This window comes from Rhinolophus hipposideros, assembly GCF_964194185.1.
Source record: "Rhinolophus hipposideros genome assembly, chromosome: 25".
Lineage (NCBI taxonomy): Eukaryota > Metazoa > Chordata > Mammalia > Chiroptera > Rhinolophidae > Rhinolophus > Rhinolophus hipposideros.
The window spans coordinates 4,663,623-4,688,682 of record NC_138071.1 but is presented as its reverse complement, the minus strand read 5'-3'; the positions used below and the strand labels follow the sequence as shown (position 1 = coordinate 4,688,682).

Sequence of the window (25,060 nt, the reverse complement as noted above, 5' to 3'; positions counted from 1 at the left end):
CAGCAGGACCGATGAAAGGTTTTGTGTTCATTTTGTTCGCTATAAAAAAGAGAAGTCTACACATATTTGTGGACAAGGAAAGAATCTAGTGGAAAGAGAGAAACGGAAGATGCACAAGAGTACAAGGAACCAAGAGACAAAATGCCAAGAGCTCAGGAAACACACCCACCCTGCCTCAAAAAGGAAACCGACCATTTCTTGCTCTGAGACAAAGAAAAAAGAAGGGGGATAAGGATGAATGACTAGAGGGATACATTCCATGTTGGAAAGCAGGGTGTGATATGAGCTGTGTCACATGTAAGAAGGGATGAAAGTGGGTGACATTGATCTTGGTGAAGATGGCAGGTGAGGTATATCTTCTGAGAATGAGGAAGTGGAGATGGGATTGGGGCTGTGAGGGTGGAAGAAGTGGTTTGGATTTATAGCTTGCAGAACAGAAGAGCCATAAGCTATACTCAGGACCAAGATCGCATTTCAAACAAACACCCGTTTGTCAAGGACTTAGTTCCCAAGGCCATGTGATCTCCTCCGTTCCTGTGGAGAGAAGCAGAGAGGGGGCCTACGAGTGCACGGGGCTGGGGTGGGGACCCAGGATTGCAGCGGGCCTAAGGTGCAAACTGCCTCATCTACCGCAGGGAGGGAACAAGCATGTGACAAAGGGATAACAGACAAAGCCCTTCCATATTTCTTACAGACCTAAAAGCTGAATCTTTCCTGAAGATGCCTAGATTGTTCGTAGCCAATAAGAGCTCCTCTTCTTGAATTGCATGTTCAATATATAAAATACTTCTCTTCATGAATATACTCTGTATCACACTCAGAAATACTTCAAGATTCCCATGTGGTAGGACCTTAGTGATTCCACACCGATTATGTTGAATCCATGGGAAATACAAAGATGTCACAGTCTGAAATTAGACTAAGTGCTTCCCAAGGATTAAAGTAGATGATGATATCACAAGAGGATAAATACAGTGACGGTGGAGATTAAAGAGGAAATATGAAACTTTCTAGCAGTCTATGCTATGGGAAACCGCCAAATTGACACCTGCTCTAAGTCTTCAGAAATCTATCTAGGGGTAAACAGTTTTTGACAAGAGGGGATCTTCTGGGCTTAGACGGGATAAATCAAGGCCAAGTTGCCATGGGTTTTAGTAAGATCCGTAACCTTTTAGTTTCCTGTTACAATTCTCAAGTCCATCCTTTTTCTCAGACCCACCGACCCTTTCAAAGTCCCTCCCAATTCCTTATGACAAACATTTTTTTATCGCTTGGCTCCTGTATGTTTTGCTTAGAAAGCGACACAGGAGGTCTGGACCTCCTGCTCCCCTGGTCTCAGCCAATCCCTCCTCAGTCACCTGTTCCCCTAAACAGTGGAGGGGGCTGTGTGAACAACTGGTACTCACACCTTTCCACTCCCTTTCCTGTCCACCTATTGCTTTTAAAGAAAGAGACAAGAAAGAGAAGTGAGTTCTCTTCAAGGTTGACGGCCCATGATCCACCTCTACCCAGGTATGTGTGTTCACAGGATGAGATTTTCCATCATAACATTCACAACTGCAGCTGGGAGGGAAGGGTCACTCTCCTGAGGTGAGGCTACGGAGACCAGCGACAGCTGGGAGGTGCCAGCCTGTGCCGTGTGCCCCAGGCGCCGCCAGCTCATACAGCTGGTCTGAGGTGGTGCTCAGAGTCCATGATTTTAAATAAGCTCCTCAGATAATTGTGATGCAGTCAGTGAATTCATTCACTCACTGGATCTCTGTGCATTTCCCAAATATTCCTAAGTGTTTACCCAGACATACAGTTGTATGCAGAAACACAGATATGGTCCCAGCCTTTGTGAAGCTTCCATTCCAGAGAGGACAAACAATAACTGGTGACACAAATAAAATATATAATTACAAACTATGTTCAGGCCAAATCTGAGCTCACCTACGGCCAGTTGGAAGAAGAAAAAGTGTCTCCTCCAGAGAAGACTGCAGCCTGCCTCCCCTTTCTTTTCTCCTTTCTTCTCTCCCCCGCCCTCTTTCTAATCTAACTGACCCATTTCTGTGAGTCTGCGCAAATGAAAACATCAGACTCTGCTACCACCTGCCTCCCTACTCAGCACCTACGTGACGCACGTAAGTGACGCTGTGGCAAAGCAGGGGATGAAGTCCTGGTCCTCACTCCACCCTTACCTCCCAAGGTGACTTGTGCGAGTCATAAGATGTCTGGGCGGCTAGTCTTCAGGTCTTCACTGGTCCCAAACGCATGGCTTCTGAGGGTTCCCGCCCCCAGCATTTGAACTGCATGGTTTTCAAGCCTTTCACTTTGGGCTCAAATATAAACTGAAAAAGCCAAAAGGGAAGTTTTTTCCCTTTATCCACCATTAGCTTGTTCAGCTTCTTCACATTTGCCACATCTAATCATGAATCTGACCCACTCAAACACGCATGTCCAGACCCTGACAGGCATCTAGGTCTCTCTGGCCTGGACTTGGTCTCCTGCAGATCATTCATTCCACGGCGACCCCAAAAGCTGCAATCTGATCAGGCTGAACAGTCTCCTCCCACTGTCTTCAGGCTCCCCGGCCATCTGGCCCCACAGCATCACTCTCAGTCTTTATTCTAGAGCCAAGAGACAAGCTGCTTCACCACGCACTCGGCCTGAGGTCTATAGGGTACTTCCCAAACCCCAAGGGCCCTTCCAACCAATTCCCCGAGCATTTTTTCACTTTCAGCTCCAGAATCGCCACCATGTGGGTGATCTGTACGCCTGCCAATCACAGTGCTACTTCAAGTGCAGGCCAAGTTCTTTAGATGAATGGAAAACAAGTTGAAAGGGGCCATAAAAATCTTCCAGTCCCACTCCCTTCCTTTTGAACAGGAGGGAACAGAGGGCAAGGTCAGCGCGATCGGAATGGCTCTCACCGTTTGTCTGCTATGTTACCTTGGCCAAACCATTTGCACTTTGTGTCTACGTATACTGAGCAGCACAACGCACTGGTTCCATCTACCACATAGGATTTCAAAGAGAAGTGAATGAAATAACACACGCAAAGTTCTTAAAACACTACCTGGCATAGAGTGGGAAACTCAATAAATGGACCTCTTGCTACAACTGATTCCTTCCGAATCATCGTCTCTTCTACTTTTTTCTCCAAAATGTGATTCTGTTACATCTAAAGTATGAACTAGTTATTTTACTTACTATTCTAATTTTCTCCCTTCTTTGTTTTGATTCTCACTTTTTAAAATTATGCTCTGGATGCCTTTTTAATATCTATTTAGTAAATGTGTGTAAAATGTAGGTGTAGGAGCATGTCTACATGTATGGTAATGGGGGTACAGGGATCTATGTATGAATGTCAATACACCATACTCACTTTCTCCATTCCATCAACATTTGGGGAGACGTAAGGGGAACATTTTCTCCACATATCTACCTTACCACTGTCAGAAACAAACACAAAACCCAGAAATTTTCTCTATGGACACAAATATTGCCCACAGAGGCTACTTCAAGCAGACTAGGCACGCAATGCTAGAGCAGGTAAAACACAAAATTGGTAGGTTTGGGCTGTGACAACAGGTGAAGCTCCTGTGACTATAACGGGACTGAGATGACAAGGCTTGTGCCAAGCGGGCAGTGAGGCAGCTTGACACTAAGCAAGAGAGAGAGAGCCCCCTGGATGTGTACCTGAGCACAGGATCAAAGGGAAGAGTGGGTGACAAACTCATTGCCACTTTCAACCCATGCAATTAAGAAGTAGCAGTGACATCTAGTGAAATGCACACTGATTAGTCCTCATTTATTTTTATTTTTTATTTATTTATTTATTATTTTTTTTTTAGTCCTCATTTATTTTTAAATACATTAGTGTAAACGACAGCGGCATTTGGCAACCACATTTTATTTCTATCTATATTTGTTCAGTTAATTGACTTTTTCTTCACAAGAGAAATACTAGGGTTTTGTATGTCTCTTTGTACTTCTCTTCTCCTAAGACATCACAGTACGTGATCATTTCAGGCTTCAGCATAGGAATGCTGAGGTCCCCAAACAACCAGTGTCCCAGGGGCCACCCTGAGTTGTGACACTCACTGCCTGACCCGACGAGCGCAGGGGACACATTAGATAACCCTTTGGTGCCAGAGACAAACCACTACGCAGGTCTACGCACAAGGCTATTTGCAAAGCACCTGATGCTTTACCTCAATGCTGCCTTTCCATGAAATGCACGTGGCAGGAAAGAATTGTGGCTAAAAAACAGAAACCTCCATCCTGGGTACATTTTGAGGTTTAGCAAAGCTGAGTCCCCAAACGCTGGACAACACTAGTGTCGACAACCTGATAAGCAGGCACCAAGGCTGTGAAGATCTGTCATACTGTGGTTACTCTGCCCTCAGTACAGGCCAAGCGTTTCTGACAAACGCCATTCAAAATCTTCACACACTAGAGGTTTCCCTGTGTCATAGTTTCATATCGGTCAGGAATGCCCTCTGCTTCCAGGCGAACACACCCTAAGCCAGCACGGGAGTGACCAGCTTCCAGGAGCTGCGTGCCACATCACAGGGGAGGAGAAAGCCCCAATCTGAAAGTGCAAAACAGGCACGCTCTAGGGGAACCCCTATGTTTGGAGGATAAGAAAAGCCAGCTGGTGGGACATCACTGTCCCTGACTTAGGAGGGAAAATGACTGTTTGGGTCTAGCATATCAGAGAGAAAGCAAATAACCCTCACGCCTGTAACTGATTTAAAGCCTAAAGCTCCCACACCAAAATACTGCTGGAATGAAATGAGAACCTGCCATTTGTCCACAAGCTAGAAACACAGCTGAGAACTTAACAAGAGATGCGGTGAGATGAGTGATAAAAGCACGTTGTGGTGGGAGTCGCCTGGGCTAAGGTCCCGCCTCACAGTGTGCCAGCCAGCGCAGTGACCTAAGGCAGGTGTCTTCGTCATCTGTCCTGGCCCCCAGCTTATGCACAAGTAGAATGGAAACACAGCCATCACCTCACTGCACGTTGTGAAGAGTCAATGTGTTAGCATGTGAAGTGCTTAGATCAGAGCCCAGCAAAGAACAAGCACCACCTGAGCAGGTAAGGGACTTCCGGACCATCCGTGAGTCAGGACGCATGCTCAAAGCCTACCTGTCTGCATCAGACCGAATCGCTGGCTACAGTATAAGGTTGCTATTCAAATTGTATACAAAAATGGCCACCTATTTTTCTCTTTGTTCAATCAAAAACAATTTGGAAGTTCTTTTAGAAAACAATATTAAAATATTATTTTAAATGCAAATGAGACTTATTAAATGGAGACTTGCAATACCTCCTCCCTCCACCCAAAAAAATATGTACGCTAAAAGGTTGTACATGCTTATTAATAACTTATCAAGCATGTGAAAGCATTCTCCAAGTTTGGAATTTCTTCAGTCCATTTAGGAATATTAAGGCGAGAACCTAAAGACATAGGTTCTAGGCCTGGCTTTGCCACAACCAACATGAGCTCAGGAGAGGCACTTCCAGTTTCACGAAGGCCCTATGAGGACTGCATTTCTCTCACATCCTCACAGAACAGGGAAGACTTCAGGCACAGAGGAGTGTGCAGATGGGTACGTAAGCAGCAGTAGGATATAATACAAATCACTACACACACCTCACGTGGCCTATTGCACTGAGCAGCATGTGCCACAAATGGCTACACAATCTCACATCAGCCCACTGCATTGAGCAGCATGTGGTACAGTGACATCGGCCCCTGTCAAAGGGAACTTAAATGTGCCCCCTGCATCTGGGCGTGGTCTGCAGCCAGCTGGAGCTTTCCATTTCACTTCCACTTACACAACCATCTTGCAGTGCCCCTGGTTGATGGTCTTCACATTCCTCGTCCAATAACATCAACTTGAAACGTCTCTTCCCTTGAGTCTAGTGGCCCACGTGACACAGCAGAGCCAGATTAACCTGAATATGCTCCAGCCACAGAAAAACATGCTCCCCACACCCACCATCCACCACCTGTTTGCAGGTTTCTGCCCTGCACCCATTTCCCATCTTTTCACTGGGGCTCCTTACAAGCTGTAGGTTCTGAAATCCTCATTAACCTAAGTTCACTTACGAGTTGTTCTTGCTCTATATTTTTGTTCCCTTCTCCCCTAAAACTTTTGTTGTTTCTAAATGTTCTCTTAACATAAACTCTGTAATATCTTTCTTGTCCCTGTTTCTATAATAATTAGAAATCACAGGGTTATGTGATGAGAGAGAAAAAAAAAACCCTTCTAAAACCACTTTCTCCTAAACGTCCTTTAATTATATTAGAGTCATTCCACAGAGTTTAGATGGTCCTATTTAAGGTCACGTAAATAAAAGAAAAGGACCTCAGGTTTTATAGTTTATCATGTCAGTAACCATTTTAGAGCATAAAATAATTGAACCATACAGATGATTATCATATTGCTTTTTGGCTATTTTGGATTTTGAAAGGAATAGGAAAATAAATGTAAATTTTTAGAGAAAAGAAGATGGGAATGGGGGAAGCTTAGAAATGCCACATCCATTTCAATAAATTTAAAGAAACTTAGCTGTATTTCTACTGACATTATGTCTAATAATTTATTCTGAAAAGGGTACTGAAAAATATTTTTAGTTGAGCTGAGTCACATTTATTCTATAGTATCTTAGACACAGAATTCTGTTTCCCTTTATTTTCTATTTTATTAGCATTTTGTTTTTCCCTTTCAACAAAAATAATATGATTGTTTAAAAATATTTTTCCAATATTTTAGAAATATGTAACCTAAGTAGTGAAAGGCATCTGTAAGTGCCCCACCCAACATAGATGTATACACACATGTAAGATAATCACCGCAAGCTGCTGGTGTATATTGTTCTAGACTTTTTCCTGTACATATACTAACATATATATTAGTAATCAGCGTATTCTTAAATAGGAAGGATTCCATCACTTACCAAAATAAGCCCTGATATTAGAGAGGATGTGCCTGTCAGGGCCACGTAGAACTTCGGGGTCAATGTGTTCAAAAACATGCTCACTGAAAAAGAAGAGAGAGGGAAAAGAACAAGGAACACGTCAGTGTGCCAGCGAAAGCGACTGAGTCATTTTTCTTTCTGTTAAAATCATTTGTTCCCTGATGACAGGAATTCTTAGAACCATAGCAAAGCCCCCTTAAAACGGTTGAGGATTACACAAGCTCAATAGTCAAGTTATGTATCCTAAAAGAACAAAGCTATATACAGGAAAAAAGCGCAGCTTGTTAGTTTCGGCCTCCCCAAAGTATTGTTGTGAGTGCTTTTCATGGATTCATAATTGCTGCAGAGTCTAATCAAAGCTGGTTATAAACTCAGTTAAAAGAGAAGATGCCCAACGTTCTGTGGGACCCAGAGTCCTTGATGAACCAATAGCAGTATTTCTACCTCAGAACAAATGGAAAATAACTATATTAAACAGTTATTAAAGAATATAATACACCTAAGAAGGACTAATTGACGAAAGTTAGCATATATTAGTAAAAATGTTTGCAGCATACTTACAAGGTCACTAGACTGACTGCTCATCAAAATAATTGGATTCAATGAAAACAGGATGAAAAAAAAAACACTAAAAATGAATGTTCACTCCCAGGGACCTTCCTGACCATCTCCTGATACTCTGTTCATATCAACTGTGCAGCTGATCTGGTGGCCCGTTAAAAAAGGTTCGCCTATACATTTTATAAATATATTTCAGTTATTATCATCTATATCTAGATATTGCACAAAACTTTGACTACCAAAACAACTGACCTAAAGGGCTTTTGTACACATATTCAGACTGGTTAACTAAATTTGGGTGTGGATCATATCCACTCCAGCTTTCGAAGGAAGGATGTCAGAATTACAAGTCGGGTTTTGACATCATTAGGAGAAAAGGCTCTGGGCAATTGTCCTGAGCTCAGTCCAAAAAGCAAAGTCACAACCATGAACAGAGATCCCATGCTCATTCATCAAATACTTCTGTCTGTTTATGAACGAAACCATGGATAAGAATGGAAATATGAATCAGACACAGTTCCCACGCTGTAGACGGCCACAGTCTAGCTGGGAAACAGACAAGTAAACAAGCAATTGCCACAAAGTCTGATAAGTGCTTATACAGGTCCTGTGCATAGAATCTATGAAAACACATAAAAGGGACGCATCTGTGGCCAGAGGTCAGGGAAGAGGTGCAGGAGAGTAGGTAGGCTGAACCAGACCCAGGCAGGCAGGAGGCAGATGGAAAGGTACTGTAGGCATTGAGGGCTCTGACAGGCTGAGCACACAGCCCAACTCTGTAAGCAGCTGCACTGGCTGAGGAGGAAAGGGGCCTGAGCTATGAACCCTTTGCAAAGGTGCAGATTTGGAAGGGTACACTGATTCCACCCTTCCTGGCGACCCGCCATCCTCTCAATAAACCCTCCTCCCCCTGTGCCCACTTGTAAAATGAAATTGACTTGTGGTCTGTCATTTGTAATCCCAAGAGTCTGGACTAATAGCGTGCTCAGTCAGTAGTCATGACTCGATGAAGTGGACTCTTTCCTGGAGGCAGAGAACGTCATGGAAGGAGAGATCAGCCCAAAACTGAGACAAGAGGAGGTACAGCTGAAGTGGCGTGGCTTGGCCATTAAAAAAACAAAAACATAGTGATTTGTCATTTCCCATGCAAAAGTCAGTGAAAGGAGGAAGTTTAAAAAAAACAAAAACGCAAACCTAGAGCTGATAGTCTGATTCGGAGGTGCATAAAATCTCAAAATTCTCCTTCTCCCACTATGAATGATCCCACATATCCCATTATTAAAAAGCAGTCACCAAAACAGAGTATTCATGTGTTATTCTGCAGTTATGAACACTCCTTTCAGTAAGTTCCTAGGGACAAACTGAGCATAGAATTCAATGAAATTCACATTTCTAACAGAAAAAGATTTGCCTGAATTAGAAGTACATTAGAAGTCCTGCTGTTGACTCCACAGCAACAAAGTATAAAGCAACAGAGGGAAAAGGTTTTCTACTAAAAAATCACTGATCCAGGAATTATCAAGAGTCAATTGATAAGTGGAAAAAAAATTATTTGAGTTTTCTAAAGAGATAAAAACAAACATTCCACTCATTTGGTTTTATTTAATGAAGACTATATATATAACAACAGTAATTAAAAATTAGAACATACTTCTCTATCATATCCAGTTGTAGAAAGCTGACTAGAGTTCGGAGAGATAATGGTATGCATTAAAGGAAATAGAGGCACAAAGTAGAGAAAGAAAAGCAGAAATAGAAACATTTAGAGAGTGGAAGGTGCTCGTTTAATAATCTATTAATCTTATAGTCTTACTGTATATCCGGGCTAAAATCATTCAGACACGGCATTGACAATTTAGGGCATAAATATCAATGCTTAGTACTCGCCACTTCAATCTGTCTACTTACCTATGTATTTCAAGTTTGTGACAAAAGCACCTTCACACATTAGAGAATTTAATTCTCACTTCAGCTTCATGAGGTCAATATGATTACCCATCTTACGCCACAGCTGAAGGCTGGGCGAACTGAACACCAGTAGTCCCGCCCCAAAGCTCAGGCCCATGCTCCACAGGGCACGCATGGGGTGTGGATGGAAATATTAAGGAACAAAACAGCAAAAGGAAAATAGCAGCGTTTCATTAGACAAAAAAGAGGAAGCTATAAATAAATGATATGAAATGATGGATGTTTATAATACTGCACTTATTTTTACCTCTGACCTTTAAAAATAATTCCGCCGCGTTCTTGTCACTGGTGTGTGCTCCCCAGGGTGGGCCAGCAGGAAGCTGCCCTGACAGAGGGAGAATCTGGCTGAAGGTTCGTTTCCCTGTTACCTCGGGGCTGTACACTACAGGCCAGACTGCCTTAACACCAAGGAATAGCCTGCCTCGTTTCATCAGGGTTACTAGCAATCATTTTTGAAAACATATGAGGCCTGATAAAGCACCTAAAAATTCGACCAGCACCTAAAAATCGGTGCATGTGCTTTGAAACATAAACTGGATTTTCCTGAAATCTACAGCTTGTCAATGTGACCTGCTGGGGCAAAACAAGCTCAAGGACAAACAGGAAGAGACTAATCCAGCTTTGTGAAGAAGACAGTCACAGCATCTTCCTAAGGCCTTATTTCAGGCCAGAGACAAAAATTAATAAGTCAGAAGGGTTTTGATTTGATCCAGCTGAGCACTCCCAACAGGTCACTGCTCAAAGAACACTGCATCACTTATTCTACGGCAGCGTCTGAGGCAGACAGCACCACTGAGCGGTCCGAAGACGCTGAACTTGAACTTGACAGTCTTCTCATTTAATTCATCGGTAAATGGAAAGGAACTGAGGATGGCCCCAAAAGGATACTAGGGAGGAGTATTGAAAATTAAGTGACCGCTACGGCTCATAGAGGAGAGGAGATACGAAGATAATACAAGAGATCAACTGTAAGAAGTAAAGAATCACTCCTGTGAGCTGGGAGCTCCCGTACCAGAGGGCTTAGTCAGGAATCACATGCACTGCCCCTGTGAGGCCTGGGCCCAGCCAGACACGGGTCTGGCCCTTGTGACAATAAGAGCCTTCCTCCACATTCTTCAGAGCACAAGCAGCCCCCACATCACAGTCCCGGGAAAGGCCTTCCGTAAACCGGTGAGCACTAACCCTGTGCCTCTGTCTCCTTAGACGTGGTCTGCCTGACACGGAGAAGCCCTGGAATGAAAGGGCTCAGGCAGCACGAAAGGCTTGGAGACTGACTGACCAGACAGCACTGAGTAAGCAGCATTATCTCGTCTACAAAACCCCAAATATGGCTCTGCTTTGTCCTGTGTTCCTTCTATTGCATGTGAAATAGACAAAAACAACAAAGTTACAAAATAATAATCAGCAATCATTTAAAAAGTTAGGGGGAAAAGCCCCTAGAAAGAAAGGGTAACAAAACTAAGCTTATTTAGGCTGGATGGAAAAAGAAATTAAAGAGATAGTCTGTCAAAGCATTTCGCCTGGGAAAGATGGGGCCTAGGAGACAGTCTCTAAGCATGCACCACCTGTGTGAGGGAGCGCTGCCCCGGAGAGCCCCACGCCTTCCCAGAGCTGCTCTCCCTCGTAATAACTTCAGTGCATAGTAGCTCAGTGCTTACCTGGGCCAGAGGCTGGGGACACAGCAGCAACAGAGCACTGCCCCTGCCCCCAAGGGACTCACAATCTAATGGTGAGACAGCAAGTAAACCAATAAGTAAATACCAAAGAGGACAAGTTAGGAAGTTATGAGGACACAGGGCACCTAATTAAGAGAGCAAGAAAAATTTCTGCCCAGAAAAGGCCCTGCATCTGAGACTTGCAGAATGATGAATCAGGGGTTATCCACGTGAAGTCACCTATGGCTGTAGGCGCAACAGGACAGAGAGTGGTGGGGCTCTGGGCACTCCACACAGAACACTGCGGCCCAGGGGTCCGTGCTGCTGCCACAGAGTCCCGTGTAAGCTGAGGCGCTGGTGGGGAGTTACCCTTGGATGCATGAAATGACTTCCTAAAGTGCCTGCTAAACACACACACACACACACACACACACACACACAGACACACACATACCCCGAGAGCTGATTGGCTGGGAGCCAACAGCTGTGCTCAGATGAGACAAATCAGAATGGGCCAAAACCCCATTTCTGAACACAAAAGGTGTTCACTGCCATTTGGTCATTTCCAAAATTCTTTATGGAGAACTTCTCTCTGACGATTTTATGCAATGAGCATCCTAACCAGAAGAATACTGAAGGAACAGGGGACTTTGGTTTACTTACTTTTCTTAGTAAACATATATAAGTAATATTTCTCCCAACACAGATGAAAATCTGTACCTTTGAGGTTGCTGTGTTGTCTACAAAACAAGAATATATATAATATGTATCTTACAGGGTGGTTGTGAGGACTAAATATAAGAATGCAGATAAAGTGCCTCACACAGCAGACCTCACGAAACAACGTGTATTACTGTTATTTATGTTTACGTTACTCTTCCTTCCGTGACCTGGCCTCTCATATTACTGTAGCTGTAGGAAACAGAGGAGAGTGAGCTGAATGTACTACTACTACTACTACTAGTCACACCAGCATTTACAGAGCACGTCCCACTATGTGTCAAGCGCTGTGGTACAGACTACGTACAGCCCAAGGGGCACATCACTTGCAGTGTGATTGGTCCTTATGCTAAACAGGGAGGCCCTACAAAACAAATGACGAGTCAGTGAATAAAGGGTCCTTTTACCTGGATTCTAGGTGCTTGAGATGGTAGGAAACTTGAGTGTGAGTTTGAAGGCAAGAAATTATTAAATGCCCAAAGTCAATCATATAATCCTAAATCTCTGATGTCTGCCTTACTAAATCTGTGCAAACAATCAATTCAGCCACAGAGGAACCACGTGCAATCCTGTTCCTTAGCGTCTTCCAGTCCCCTTGTGGCTGAAGGTGTAAGCTATATTAAAACCTAAACCATATGCCAAGCATGCCAGTTTGCACAGGCTTTAATTACAAGGCAAGAATAAAAAGGCCACATTACCTTCCAGGCCCTGAGTTAGAGACAGCAAGGTAGACTAGGAAATTTTCCATTTCATGCAAAGCAACATTCCTGATTTAGTTACAGAATGTAGACATAGCATGCACATCTCTAGATACAGTGCATTAAGGCACATGTTATGCTAACAGGAAATTTCCATCAAATTGTTTTCTCAGACCTCCATAGTGGGTTAGACAGCTCATATGAAATAGTTTAATCCATCATCTGCATTGTTCCCTGTGAGAATACAGAATATTCTTTTCTTTCATTTTATTGTTCTTTCAACCCTACTAAACCTCTCTTCCTACCTGTCAGCTTCCTTCCATTAAGGTTGCAACTTCCCTTCTGCCCTTCCTCATTTGCCAAAGGTAAAAGAGTGAAAATAGAAGCTATAATAGCTTAGCTTGCACACATGCTAATTTTGAATAGATTCCAGATTGCACAGGTTTTAAAATGAAAGAACTTGCCCTTTTCCTCAGAACGACATTGCGATGGACAAACCCTAAAGTAACCCCCAACGGCCTCAGGGTATTCATATATTTATGCAACTTCCTCCCCGAATGCAAGTGGGACATGTAACTGGCTTCTAACAAAGACATGAAGACTTGGTAGCAGACACGCAGACGTTCTCCTTGTTAGTTCAGTGACGTAAGTGGCCATGTTGAGAATCCCATGTGGCATGGGCTACCAACCAGCAGCCAATATAAAACAGAAGCCTTCAGTTCTACAGCAATGATTTCTGCCAACGGCCTGAGTGAGCTTGGAGGTACATTCTCCTTCAGTTGAACATGTAGATAACATCACAGCCTGACCAACAACTTCATTACAACCTGGTGAAACCCAGGGCAAAAGACCCAGGTATCCTGTGCCTGTATCCCTGACCCACAGAAACTGCGAGATAATAAATGTGGCTTGTTTTAAGCTGCTATATCTGCAGTCATTTCTTATGCAGCAATAAAAAAACTGCTCCAATCATGTGTAATTCATGAAAGTGAAAATCAGTGTGGACATCTGACAACTCTGGCTAGCTGCAGGATGCCCAGAAAGGGTATTAAGACATGCCAACTCTCTCTGCGCCAAGAGCTTCTTTCTCAATTGTCCATAAATAAAATGCACTGGCAAACTGCTGCCTTGACCCTTTATTCCACATGCTAATCTGCAACTATTTTTGCAAACCCATTAATATTAAAGTAGAAGCTGAGAGAAACTTTTAAATATGAAAATAGGCATATTTTAAAAATATAACATTTGCATGTTTCAAAAAAAAGTCAGTTTTACACCTGGGCGCAGCATCAATTCAATAGAAGCTTAAAACACCTGCGAGCGCCTTTTCTAATTTGGTGCTGCTGCTTCCCCTCTCCTTAACCTTCACCCTGGTTCCCTTGGGCCCTGAGAAGGTCCCAAGCTCTCATGCACCACAAGTCCCCTTGATAAATCCTGTGGCATTTATCCTTGTGAGGAAAAAGACACAGAGTGTATATTTAGACGCATGCCTATGACAAGAAGCCCTCATAAATCATTCTGTCCCCTCTTCCCCTGCCCTTGATGTTGCCTTGGCAACTTTACAGGCAGACTGTTTCTGCGTCCTGGGCATCTGGCTCTGCTGAGGAGAGGAGCTGGACACTTTCTTTTCTCAGCCGTGATCTGAGGAAGCACGCTGAAGCAGTATTCAGGCTTCATGGCTCCTTATCCCTTACTGGAGGGAGGCCATCTGTCCAGCCATGAAGGACTGTCCGAAACCTGGTTACCTGAAAATGGTGACAATCCTCAAAGACAGGGGAAACAAGATCTCAGATTATCTGTCCCCTTTATCTACAAGTAGGCAGACAATGAGGAATTATACCCTGGTCAAGAACAGGAGAAAGGCTTATGTACGTCTTCCTGTATGCTTAGTGATATGTTTGATTTAGGGTTGAAGACCATTTTATGAATATTTATGTTTCTCATAAACTGTTTACCATGAGGAAGAAGAAAAGATATGTCTGTCTAATCAGAGCTACACTCATGATTAGAACTGCCTGTTAATCTGCTTCCATGTTCTCCCTCTTCTGAAAACCCCCCAAAAAGATACGTGTAACTACGGAGAAGACCTTCCCCGTAGTTACGCTGCAAAGAGACAGAAACTTCGTGGAGACACGGTCCTCCCGGCGCTGGGCACCTGAGCCGACAAGTAAACAAGCAATTGCCGACAAGCACTCACCGTGCCTCAGTCCTCCAGCACCCAGCACAGTACGGTCCACACAGGTCCTCGCCGTCTGCTGAATGCCGAGTGCCTGGAGGGCCAGGCTGCTAGGTGATCAAGTTGTGACAACCATACCCCAGGACTTCTGATTAAAGAAAAAACCAAAAACTTCCTATATATGGCAACACTGAAAGCTGGGATCTTGGTGTGTGTGTGTGTGTGTGTGTGTGTGAGAGAGAGAGAGAGAGAGAGAGAGAGAGAGAGAGAGAGAGAGAGAGAGAGAGAGAGAGAGACTGTTTCTATCTGCAGACTACCTGTACAGTGAGATCCTTATTAGGCAGACCGAATGACCACTGCTCGCTGATAAATCCAGAAGGTCCCAGACATATTTATATTAACCTCACATAGCAAGACCTTAGCAATGGAACCCTCACAGATCAATTTTTCGGGATAGTGAAGACTTCTCCTATTACACACTAAAAATGCTTTTCTTTTTAAGGCAATTTTACAAGAAAATTTTCCAAAACACATTCTATACTTGACTGCACCTTTAAACAGAACATCCTGAAAATTTTTCAATCTTTACTTGATGGCTCTAAGTCATCGAAATGAACGTAAACTATCATACGGTGTTAACATGCAGCAATGTTTTCAGAAACTGTTCAAGGCCTCTATGCTTTACCCTCCCAAATGAAGTGATCCCAGAATAATGTGGTTTTTGTCTTTCTCATACTGTTTTGTCCCCTGCCCCTTAGATATTAATTATTTGTTTTTATTGTGTGCCTACTTCAAACTGCGCTCTCTCCTTCTTCTAAATATGCTACTTAAAAATCCATTGCTACTTCAAATCTATTCCAACTTTGGTCATTCAATAAATATTTGTGTGTAATGTATGCCGGGCACCGTGTAAAATGCTGGGGATATAAATATACATGAGGCATACATAGTTCTTGTCCTAAAGGAGCTCTGGGTTTTCAGAAGAGGGAGAACATGGAAGCAAATTAACAGGCAGTTCTAATCATGAGTGTTGCTCTGAAAACACAGAATTTGTACTCCTGAGCCAGCCTTGGGCTGGGCTGGGGGTAGAATGTGCATCAAGTAGTGTTAGCACCTGGAGAAGCTGCTGAGCGAGCCCCTCGGGTGGGCGGTCTGACTGAGGGAAGACCTGTGAGCTTCCGCCCAGCGCTCTCTGAGGCCCACCTGGGTGCTACGTGCCCTGGCCTTTTGTTCTTAGAGCGCATGGTTTGGGGAGCTGAAATAACTGGACTGCTGAGTTCTAGAAAGGTGCAGTATCACTGTAGTGAGCTCAAACCCACATTTCTGTAGGATGGCAGCATCAGTGTTGGAAAGACTCTCAGTGGTTCTGTGTTCACACTGGAGTGCTCTGACAAGCTCCTCGCAGCATCTCCACGCAAAGTGTGCTGGGACTCTTCCATCATCTTGAGCGGAATTTGGTCTCCAACTTCCCATCTACACCTCCTTTACTGGAAGTTATTTAAAAAACAAAAACACAGAAGCCCCAGAAAGTTTGCAGAGCTGAGTGTAGCAATACATTACCTAACAGGCCAGAATAGAGATCGCAGGGTTATCCGTAACGGTGTTCAACATACTCACAGCAAGCAGCTATGTGAACAGGTCATTGTTAAATCTAAAATGCATGGAAATAACTAAGAAAGGTAAGAAGAACAGTAACAAGAGTAATGGAATAACCAGCCACATTCTAAAACATTTTTCAGTAAATGCTCTAAATTTATCAGCTATTCATTCATTCATCCAAGTGTACTTAGCTTATAAAAAGTATAAGACTCAACTAGACCCTGGAGTTGAAAAAGAAAATGATAAGGAGATTGACCCTCCCCTTGAGAGGGGACAATAAGATTCCCACACAAATAACACAGGACAGAATATGAAACATATCAGAAGAGACGTATAGATAAAATCTAGAGGAAGAATATGACTTCCTAGTGGGATCAGAGGAGCCCACTGAATGAGATGTCCTTCCTTCTAGGATCTGAAAGAAGGATAAGCTTTGAACATGAGATGGGAGAAGAGAAAAGAGAGGGTATGGACTCCAGATAGATGTTACAACACAAAAAAAGAAACTGGGTTGGAGTACAGGACGGATAAGAAACAGTGGGAGAGAACACTGGCTCAAATGCCAGGGCATGAAAACCAGACTTGGCTTGGCAGACAGTGAGAGATACTCACCATTCACGAACAGAGAGGTGCGTGAGGCGGACGTGCCCAGGACTAATGAGGTGGTGTGTAAAACGTGCAGCTTTGGGAGTTAACTTGCAGAGGGGAGCTCCTGTCACACCACTAGGGTGGGACGTTGGGCAGATCAGGTGTTGCAGGGGTAAGTTCAACAGGATGTGGTCTTAGAAAGGGGACATCACAGGGGAGAGTCTGGAGAATGCTGGTGAAGTGGGGACAAAGTTAAAACACAAGTGATTAAAGGCGGAAAGTGAGTGGCAAGGAAATGGTGGCAGAAAGCACAGGCAGTCCGGCAGGAAAGAAAAGGTTTATCATGAAGTGTGCCGTAAGTTAAAAGACAGCATAGATAGCACTGTATGAGTAAGTGAATTAGGAGTAAAACTCAAACCTTTATCCCACGGCAACACGATCAGCCCTCCTACGGATCCAACACTGGTTCGCTCTCATACCAAACTTTGAAAGGCATTGGGTTAACACTGGAAATCTGTCTCCTTTCTCTGGGATTCTTTTTATATGTTACTTAAAGAATGATCAAAGTGGAATGAAGCGCTTTAACTGATGGATTTTAACCTGTTTATTCTTGTTTTATCAGTGGGATCAAATGACAAAACAAAAAAATAAATCTGTTTTCTACTCTATTCATTCTGATTTTTGCACTTTCTATTAATTGACTTGCTCTGTTTTGAAACCCACTGCTATCTTATCGTTAAAGAGTTTCCCTCAAAGTAGATTACAGTTTGGGCCAGAGAAGCAACTAGAGTCATGGGTTCTGACTGGATTTTAAGTTAGCCGTTTCTTTTCATTACATTTTCCAAAAGCTGCCTCTAGGTGGTGAGCACACCATGCAATATACAGGTGATATAACATAGAAATGTACACTCCAAACTTATATAATTGTACTAACCAATGTCACCCCCATAAATTTAATAAAAAGGAAAAAGGGAAAAAAAGCTCAATGAGTAACTTCCTTCTCTTTTGAGTGAAAATCCAGCCCACAACAGAAAGTCTGCGGAAACCGTGTTTAGGCTGTTTCTCTCTGGGGGAGGGTACACAGCGCACAGAGATAAGAAGCCACAGAGAAACACCAGACAGGCCCATGTCTTAGTAGTCAGCTGCTCCAACTGCCCGCTTGTCCAAAATAAGCCGTTGGCTTCATTATTTTCAATTCCAGTAACTACATTTGGCTTTGCGTCAGATGACTATTCCAGAGGGCACCTAAAATTACCTCCCCAGTCTAGGGTTGGCAGCGAATAGTAAATGGTAAATCAAAGTGATGTCTGCAGGTGACAGTCAAAGGGACTGGAATTCTGGTATTCTCAAATATAGGTAAGCCAGTGTTTTTGTTTTTTTTTAATCTATTAAAAGATGAATCTAAATTCCAGATGCCTGATGTTGTCCCTAATAGAAACGCCCCAGTCCCCGTGGATGGCCTTTTTCTCCCTTTCAAATGTATTCTGTCTCAGTTTTAAGACGCTGTCAGACTTTAGCAACTGCCCACTGCAATGGCAGAGCCTTAGAACCCGGGCAGTTTACCTCCAGGTGGATAGGTAGTTGGTTTAAACTCGAGGCAACGGAGGCCACAGTCCTGGGACTGAATGAGTCAGTGAACCTCATACCAAAAAATCCTGTGCCACAAACTTAGAAGACACCTCTTACCAGCTGTATTAGATACAACTGGGCATTACCACTAAGAGGCCAACCATCACTTTCCCATGAAGAGAACCCCACTTTAAGAGAAAAAAGTGGATTCATTTTCAAGGTTGTTTTTCCAAAACATTCTAAAAAATACAGAAAAAGAAAATAGTAAATCACCCCCCCCTTCCCACCACTGCCAAAAGAAAAAGAAAAAGAAGCCAGCACACACAGCACTGCTAACGATAACCCACAAGTTCATTTCTTTTAGGAATAATTGCTAAGATAAAATCATGCAAACTGAAAGATATAGAGAGTAAAGCACAAAGATATATTTAACGTAATTACTCAGTAAGCAAGTACAGTAAATGATTTGCAAAAATGCCACCTTTAATACAATTCAAATCAATCCTGAAAAATTACCAGTATTGTTAATGGAGACCAAAAACAGTCATATCAGGCCATACTTTTCAATACTTTTTTTTTCAGTTCAACAAACACACACCGGGAAGTCTGACTGATATTTACTGACCCTCTACAGAGAGCTCTAACGTGTCAGGCACTGTTTTAGGTGTTTAACACACACTTTCAATCACTTGATTCCCGTCACAGCCCTGCAAAGTGAGCGTTCCTAGCCCCAATATAGGAGGAGGAAACTGAGGCTGTGAGGTTAAACGACAAACCTAAGGGCACGCAGCTATTCAGGGCTGAACACAGACCGAACACAGTGCTGCCTGACCCAAAGCCCATGTCCTTTCCCCCAGGACACACCTTTCTTTGGGGCAACTGATACTACATTTGGGGAGACAAAACAGAAACACCCAAGTTTCAGGTGAGCTGTTGGAGGCTTCCAATGTTTGCTCCTCTTCTGAAATGGCCATCTGGTGCTTGCTCAGAGCCAGGCCCCCTGGCTGGGCCTGAGAGTAAGGGGCTGCCCCAAACCACAGCCTGTCTGGGCAGCCAGACCCAGCAATGGCTTCCTGCTGAGCTGAGGGTCAGGGGGAAGGAGGGAAGCAAGGAGTCATTTCTTTGATTACTGGCTAAGCTAAAATTTGTTCATGTTTATTACCTTTAGTTTTTATTCTTTTGGGAACTATTGATTCATGTTGTTTGCTCATTTTTCTATTGGAAGGTCATAGATTTACAAAAGCTCTTTCTTTAATAAGTATGTTAACATTTTATCTGTCATAGTTGATGCAATTTTCCCTATGTTGTCCTTTAATTCTGTTTATGAGTTTTATTTTATTTCCAGAATTTTGACAGAATATTTATTTTAAAAAATGAGGGGTTGGGAGGAAAACATTACTGGGGGGGGGGGGAACTAAATACAATTTACTAGAAAGTGAAATACTGGAATGTTCCTTTCTATTTTCTAGTTGTCTCTAATCCAGAAAGTGGAAGGGATAGTCCAGGATCATTTGGTGACTCGTGGAAAAACACCACATAAAAGAAACCACTCCACTGACCGCAATGAGCTTCTCCAGTGCTGGAGGCAAGGGCACACCACCAGCTAGAGTACGCACGCACGCGTACACACACACACACACACACACATACCCCATGTACACACACACACACACACACACACATACACACCACAAATACTGTTTACTAACATGGGAGAATATGCAGGAAGGCAGGGGATTCCATGAGAAGGCAGGACTGTTGACGTAAATGACTTCTGACGAATGAAAAACAAACAGCCACAAAACATAAAAACCATTAAAACGAGCTATTTCACAGACTTCATCACAGATAAAACCAGATTTAGAAATGATGGACATATAACAGACAAATCAACAGCTGCAGAGAAAAATCAAACAATGTCTCAAAACAGGCAGGAAAGAAAACTAGCTGCTGAAAGGAAATATTGAAGGGGGAAAATCCTGCTTGTAGAGTACTGGGATTAAAACACTAAACTGTCTCCCTCCGTTTTGTATGAAACTGAAGCTCTTTCTGTCACAGTGCACTGGTGACTTGATGTACTCCTATTTGTTTCCTTTTAGTGTTTCCCGTTCCCTTCTTTTCCTTGTACAGAATTGCTGTGCCCTTCTCTCTTATTCTCAGTGACTTCCTTAGGAAATAGTAGGCTGGCTGATAGCAACACTGCAAAGATGATCATAACCCAACTACACAGAACAGGTACTTACTCTCTACAGCCAGGAAACAACACGACAACCTAAAATTCATTTGCTGCTAATACTTTTGATCAAAGTGAAAACATAAAATTTATCTTTATTCCCATCAAATTTTTAAAAGGGAGAGTATGCCTTGGCTCCAGAAAATTATTAAAAACTTTCATAGTCACATTTTTTAAATAGCTGAAAATTCTCAATGGCATCAAAACTTGACAGGCACAGGATATAGCTTCAGGGACACGGACCCTGAAGCCTGAGTTCTCCACCACTGTTCTGAGGGCACCTTCCGCTGAGTGGACCCCACAGCAGCTCTCATCCAGGCTCCAGTCGGGCCCTTCCTTTACATCTGCTCCCATGGTCCCATCCGCCTTTCTCTTCTCTAGATTACCATCCCCTCTGACGGGTCCCCTTGCGTCCTGTTCTCTCTCTGCTCAGTCCCAGCCATCCCTTCCCCTGCTGCCTTCGTCCTCTTTCTAACACATGGGAGCTGACAGACTCCAGCTGAAAGATCACTAACAGAGGCAAGACTCAAAACAGATGAAGAAAAGAATGCCCCAAGATAGGACGTATCGTTCCTTCCCTCATATTTCTAGGTACGAGCGAAATTTCCAGATTCCATATGTTGTGCCCAAGCTATAATTTATTACAGTGTTGGGGCAGAAAGTATCACTTCTGCTGCTAGATGTAGAATCTCAAAGTCAAGTATCTGGATATCTTCGATAGTTTTTACCAGATGCCTATGTTTTCTCTCTCTCTCTCTCTCTCTCTCTCTCTCTCTCTCTCTCTCTCTCTCTCTTTCTATATATATTATATATATATATATACATACACACACACACACACACACACACACACACACTCACTATACTGGAGGTGCCAAAAAATGTATACAAGTGGACACTTTGGTCAACGTTGCTCAAGCAGTAGTTCACTTTAATCAGAAGTGTCTGGACACTGATGGTAACCACTCTGAGCACCTATTGTAATTGCAGAACTCAAACGTAATTTGTATTCATCTTTTGTTATCAGTGTATATTATTACAATTTTAATAGTTTTTTCCTTTCTTAAAATGTGTATACATTTTTTTTGGCACCCTCCGTGTATGTATATATATATTTTTTTCAAATAATTCTCGAGCTCCCATTGTTATTATTATTATTATTATTATTATTACTGAGTGTAGAGAAGAGGTGGGAGGAAGCGAGGTTAGGAAGCTGGCGGTAAGCAGCGTGCCTTATGGGGCCACCTCCATGCCCATGAGGATGTCTCCACACCTGGCCTAGTTTCTCTGCTAACACACAAAACAGACACAAATATGTATGTACTTTCTTCTTTCTTGAGTGTTAGGGGAATACACTTCATGTCATGTATGTAAGAGAGAAGTTAATATAGAATGTTATGCAATCATATTACAAGCATAATATGTAAAGTATATACCATATAGCCCTATATTCTTACATATTGTAATAATTTTACATATAATAATCTTAAGGACGAGGCACTGCCTCATTCCTGTGATTGTTCTGACTCTTCCATGGTTCTTTTTAAAACAGGAAAAAGGGGGACTGACCCGGTGGCTTAGGCGGTTTGAGCTCCGTGCTCCTAACTCCAAAGGCTGCCGGTTCGATTCCCACATGGGCCAGTGGGCTCTCAACCACAAGGCTGCCAGTTCAACTCCTCGACTCCCACAAGGGATGGTGGGATCTGCCCCCTGCAACTAACAACAGCAACTGAACTTGGAGCTGAGCTGCGCCCTCCACAACTAGGATTGAAAGGACAACAACTTGACTTGGAAAAAATCTTAGAAGTACACACTGTTCCCCAATAAAGTCCTGTTCCCCTTCCCCAATAAAACCTTAAAAAAAAAAAAACAGCAGAAAGGGGCGGCTGGATGGCTCAGTTGGTTAGGTAGGGCGCGAGCTCTGAATAGGGTTGCCAGTTAGATTCCCATATGGAATGGTGGGCTGCACCCCATGCAATTAAGATTGAAAACGGCGACTGGCTGGTGCAGCCGTTATGGAAGGCAGTGTGGAGGTTCCTCAAAAAATTACGAATAGAATTACCATATGACCCAGCAATCGCTCCCCTGGGTATCTACCCAAAAAATCTGAAAGCATTTCTCTATAGAGACACGTGTACTCCAATGTTCATTGCAGCTTTGTTTACGGTGGCCAAGACGTGGAAACAACCAAAATGTCCTTCGATAGATGAATGGATAAAGAAGTTGTGGTACATATACACAATGGAATACTATTCGGCGTTAAGGAAAGATGATATAGGAGCATTTGTGACAACATGGATGGATCTTGAGAGTATAATGCTAAGTGAAATAAGTCAGACAGAAAAAGCAGAGAACCCTATGATTTCATTGATATGTGGTATATAAACCAAAAACAACAAAGGAACAAGACAAACAAATGAGAAACAAAAACTCATAGACACAGACAATAATTTAGTGGTTACCAGAGGGTAAGGGGGGTGGGGGGAGGAAGATGAGGGTAAGGGGGATCAAATATATGGTGATAGAAGGAGAACTGACTCTGGGTGGTGAACACACAATGGGATTTATAGATGATGTAATACAGAATTGTACACCTGAAATCTATGTAAATTTACTAACAATTGTCACCCCAATAAACTTAATTTAAAGAAAAAAAAAAAGAAAAGAAAATGGCGACTGGACTTGGAGCTGAGCTGTGCCCTCCACAACTAGATTGAAGGTCAATGACTTGGAGCTGATGGGCCCTGGAAAAACACAGTTCCCCAATATTCCCCAATAAAAAAAAATTTAAAAACAAAATTAAAAACACAGCAGAAAGACGGAAGGTGGTCAGTGAAGTCGATCAATTCCTAACTTTGGAAATCGTGCTAAAATGTACCCTGTCACTAGAGATGTGTCATGTTGTAAGCAGAGTAAGTGATTATTTTAACCAATCCACCAGGCCATCTGCTTTGGGGATAGGAAAATCAGGGTTTGGCACACTACATCCGGCAAGCAAGAAGCCAGGCCACCATGTGTGTTAGGGAAAGAAGTGTCACTGAACACAGCTTGTGGGTTTATGTGAGGTCTGGCTTCTTCCATGCTACAGCAGCAGAGATATGGGTTGTGACAGAAATTCTGCAGCCTACAGAAAAAATATGCATTATTTGGCTCTTTACAGAAAGTATGCTGTCCCCTGGTCTACATTAAATAAAAGCAGTGCTTCTCTGATATTTCCTATTAACACTCCTCTAATTGCAGAAGAAAATTAAGTACGTACTCCAGGAAAGTCACGAACCCCAGCTGGAGAAGCACAGATTTAAATAACCATAGGCCTCTTCCCTTTACAGTTGGGAAGACATCAGTGTTCCAATGATGCTGCCATTCCTCAAAATGTTACATCTGAATTTCTCATTTCCATCTGGCAAACCACAAATTCTAAAAGAGTCAAATCAAGCTAAACAAAAACTACTTGAAAGCAGAGAGTATTGAGTGATCATTTAAATCATAAGAGTCTTTATGTCTTAGATAAAACTATGGCAGTAAGAAGTAAGAAGATGGGTAAAATAATTAAAACTTCTATACATTATGCCAAACCACACTTGAAACAGTTTCTATGAAAATATTATGGTCTAAAGAAAATTTTAATAAGCTGTAAAAGTCGAACTAATTCTAGAAAGATGTCCAAACATTTTCTGGACCCAAAACATCAAAATGTTAAATAATTTGAGGAACATTTAAAATAGAAGCACTGGGGCTGCCATAATGTTATTATCCTGGCTACCCTCATGGCTCTCGGGCAGCAGGGAGCCCAGGGCTGAGCTGGGCACCTAACAGCAGCTCTCCGTTACATTCACAAAACCAGTTTTCTTCCAATCATGTCATCACCTCTTTAATCGACACTTCAAGTGGTACCCTTTAAAATTGTCCAAGTTATGATCATTAGTTCTTTTATCCTGAAGCAAAATAATATAATTTATTTTCTTCTCCTAGAGTGAGGTCTGCTAAAACAAGAAAGAAATGTAAGGTATCCTAGGAAGTCATCATGTCCTTTCTCTCCAAGAAAATCTACATCTTTGTTACTGAACGTCTCATAGAAGCTGAGTTTGACTGCTTATCACTTTGGATTTGGCTTGTGGTACGAGATACACAGTTCCAGACATTCAGTGGATGTAAAACTCAGTGAGCTAAACATGCATTTTATGAACGCGTGCACAGTACGCTTCCCTTGCGCAGATGCGGTGGTCATACGTTCACCTGCATGACCCGAATACCTAAACCCAGAATATTTAAATCTAGAAAATTATCTACATAAATTAAAAGACTGAAATTTGGAATCTT

At 42.7% G+C, this 25,060-nt stretch overlaps 1 protein-coding gene across 7 annotated transcripts in view; it reads right to left on the bottom strand.

Annotated features, from left to right (window-relative positions):
* Positions 1–25,060, bottom strand: part of ST7 (suppression of tumorigenicity 7) — a 248,877-nt gene that overhangs the window by 108,884 nt on the left and 114,933 nt on the right. For all 7 annotated transcript variants that reach the window (XM_081038669.1, XM_081038663.1, XM_081038665.1 and 4 more), the window contains exon 2: positions 6,953–7,035. In XM_081038669.1, coding sequence (XP_080894795.1) covers positions 6,953–7,035 — 83 coding nt within the window. The remainder of the gene's footprint in view (positions 1–6,952; positions 7,036–25,060) is intronic.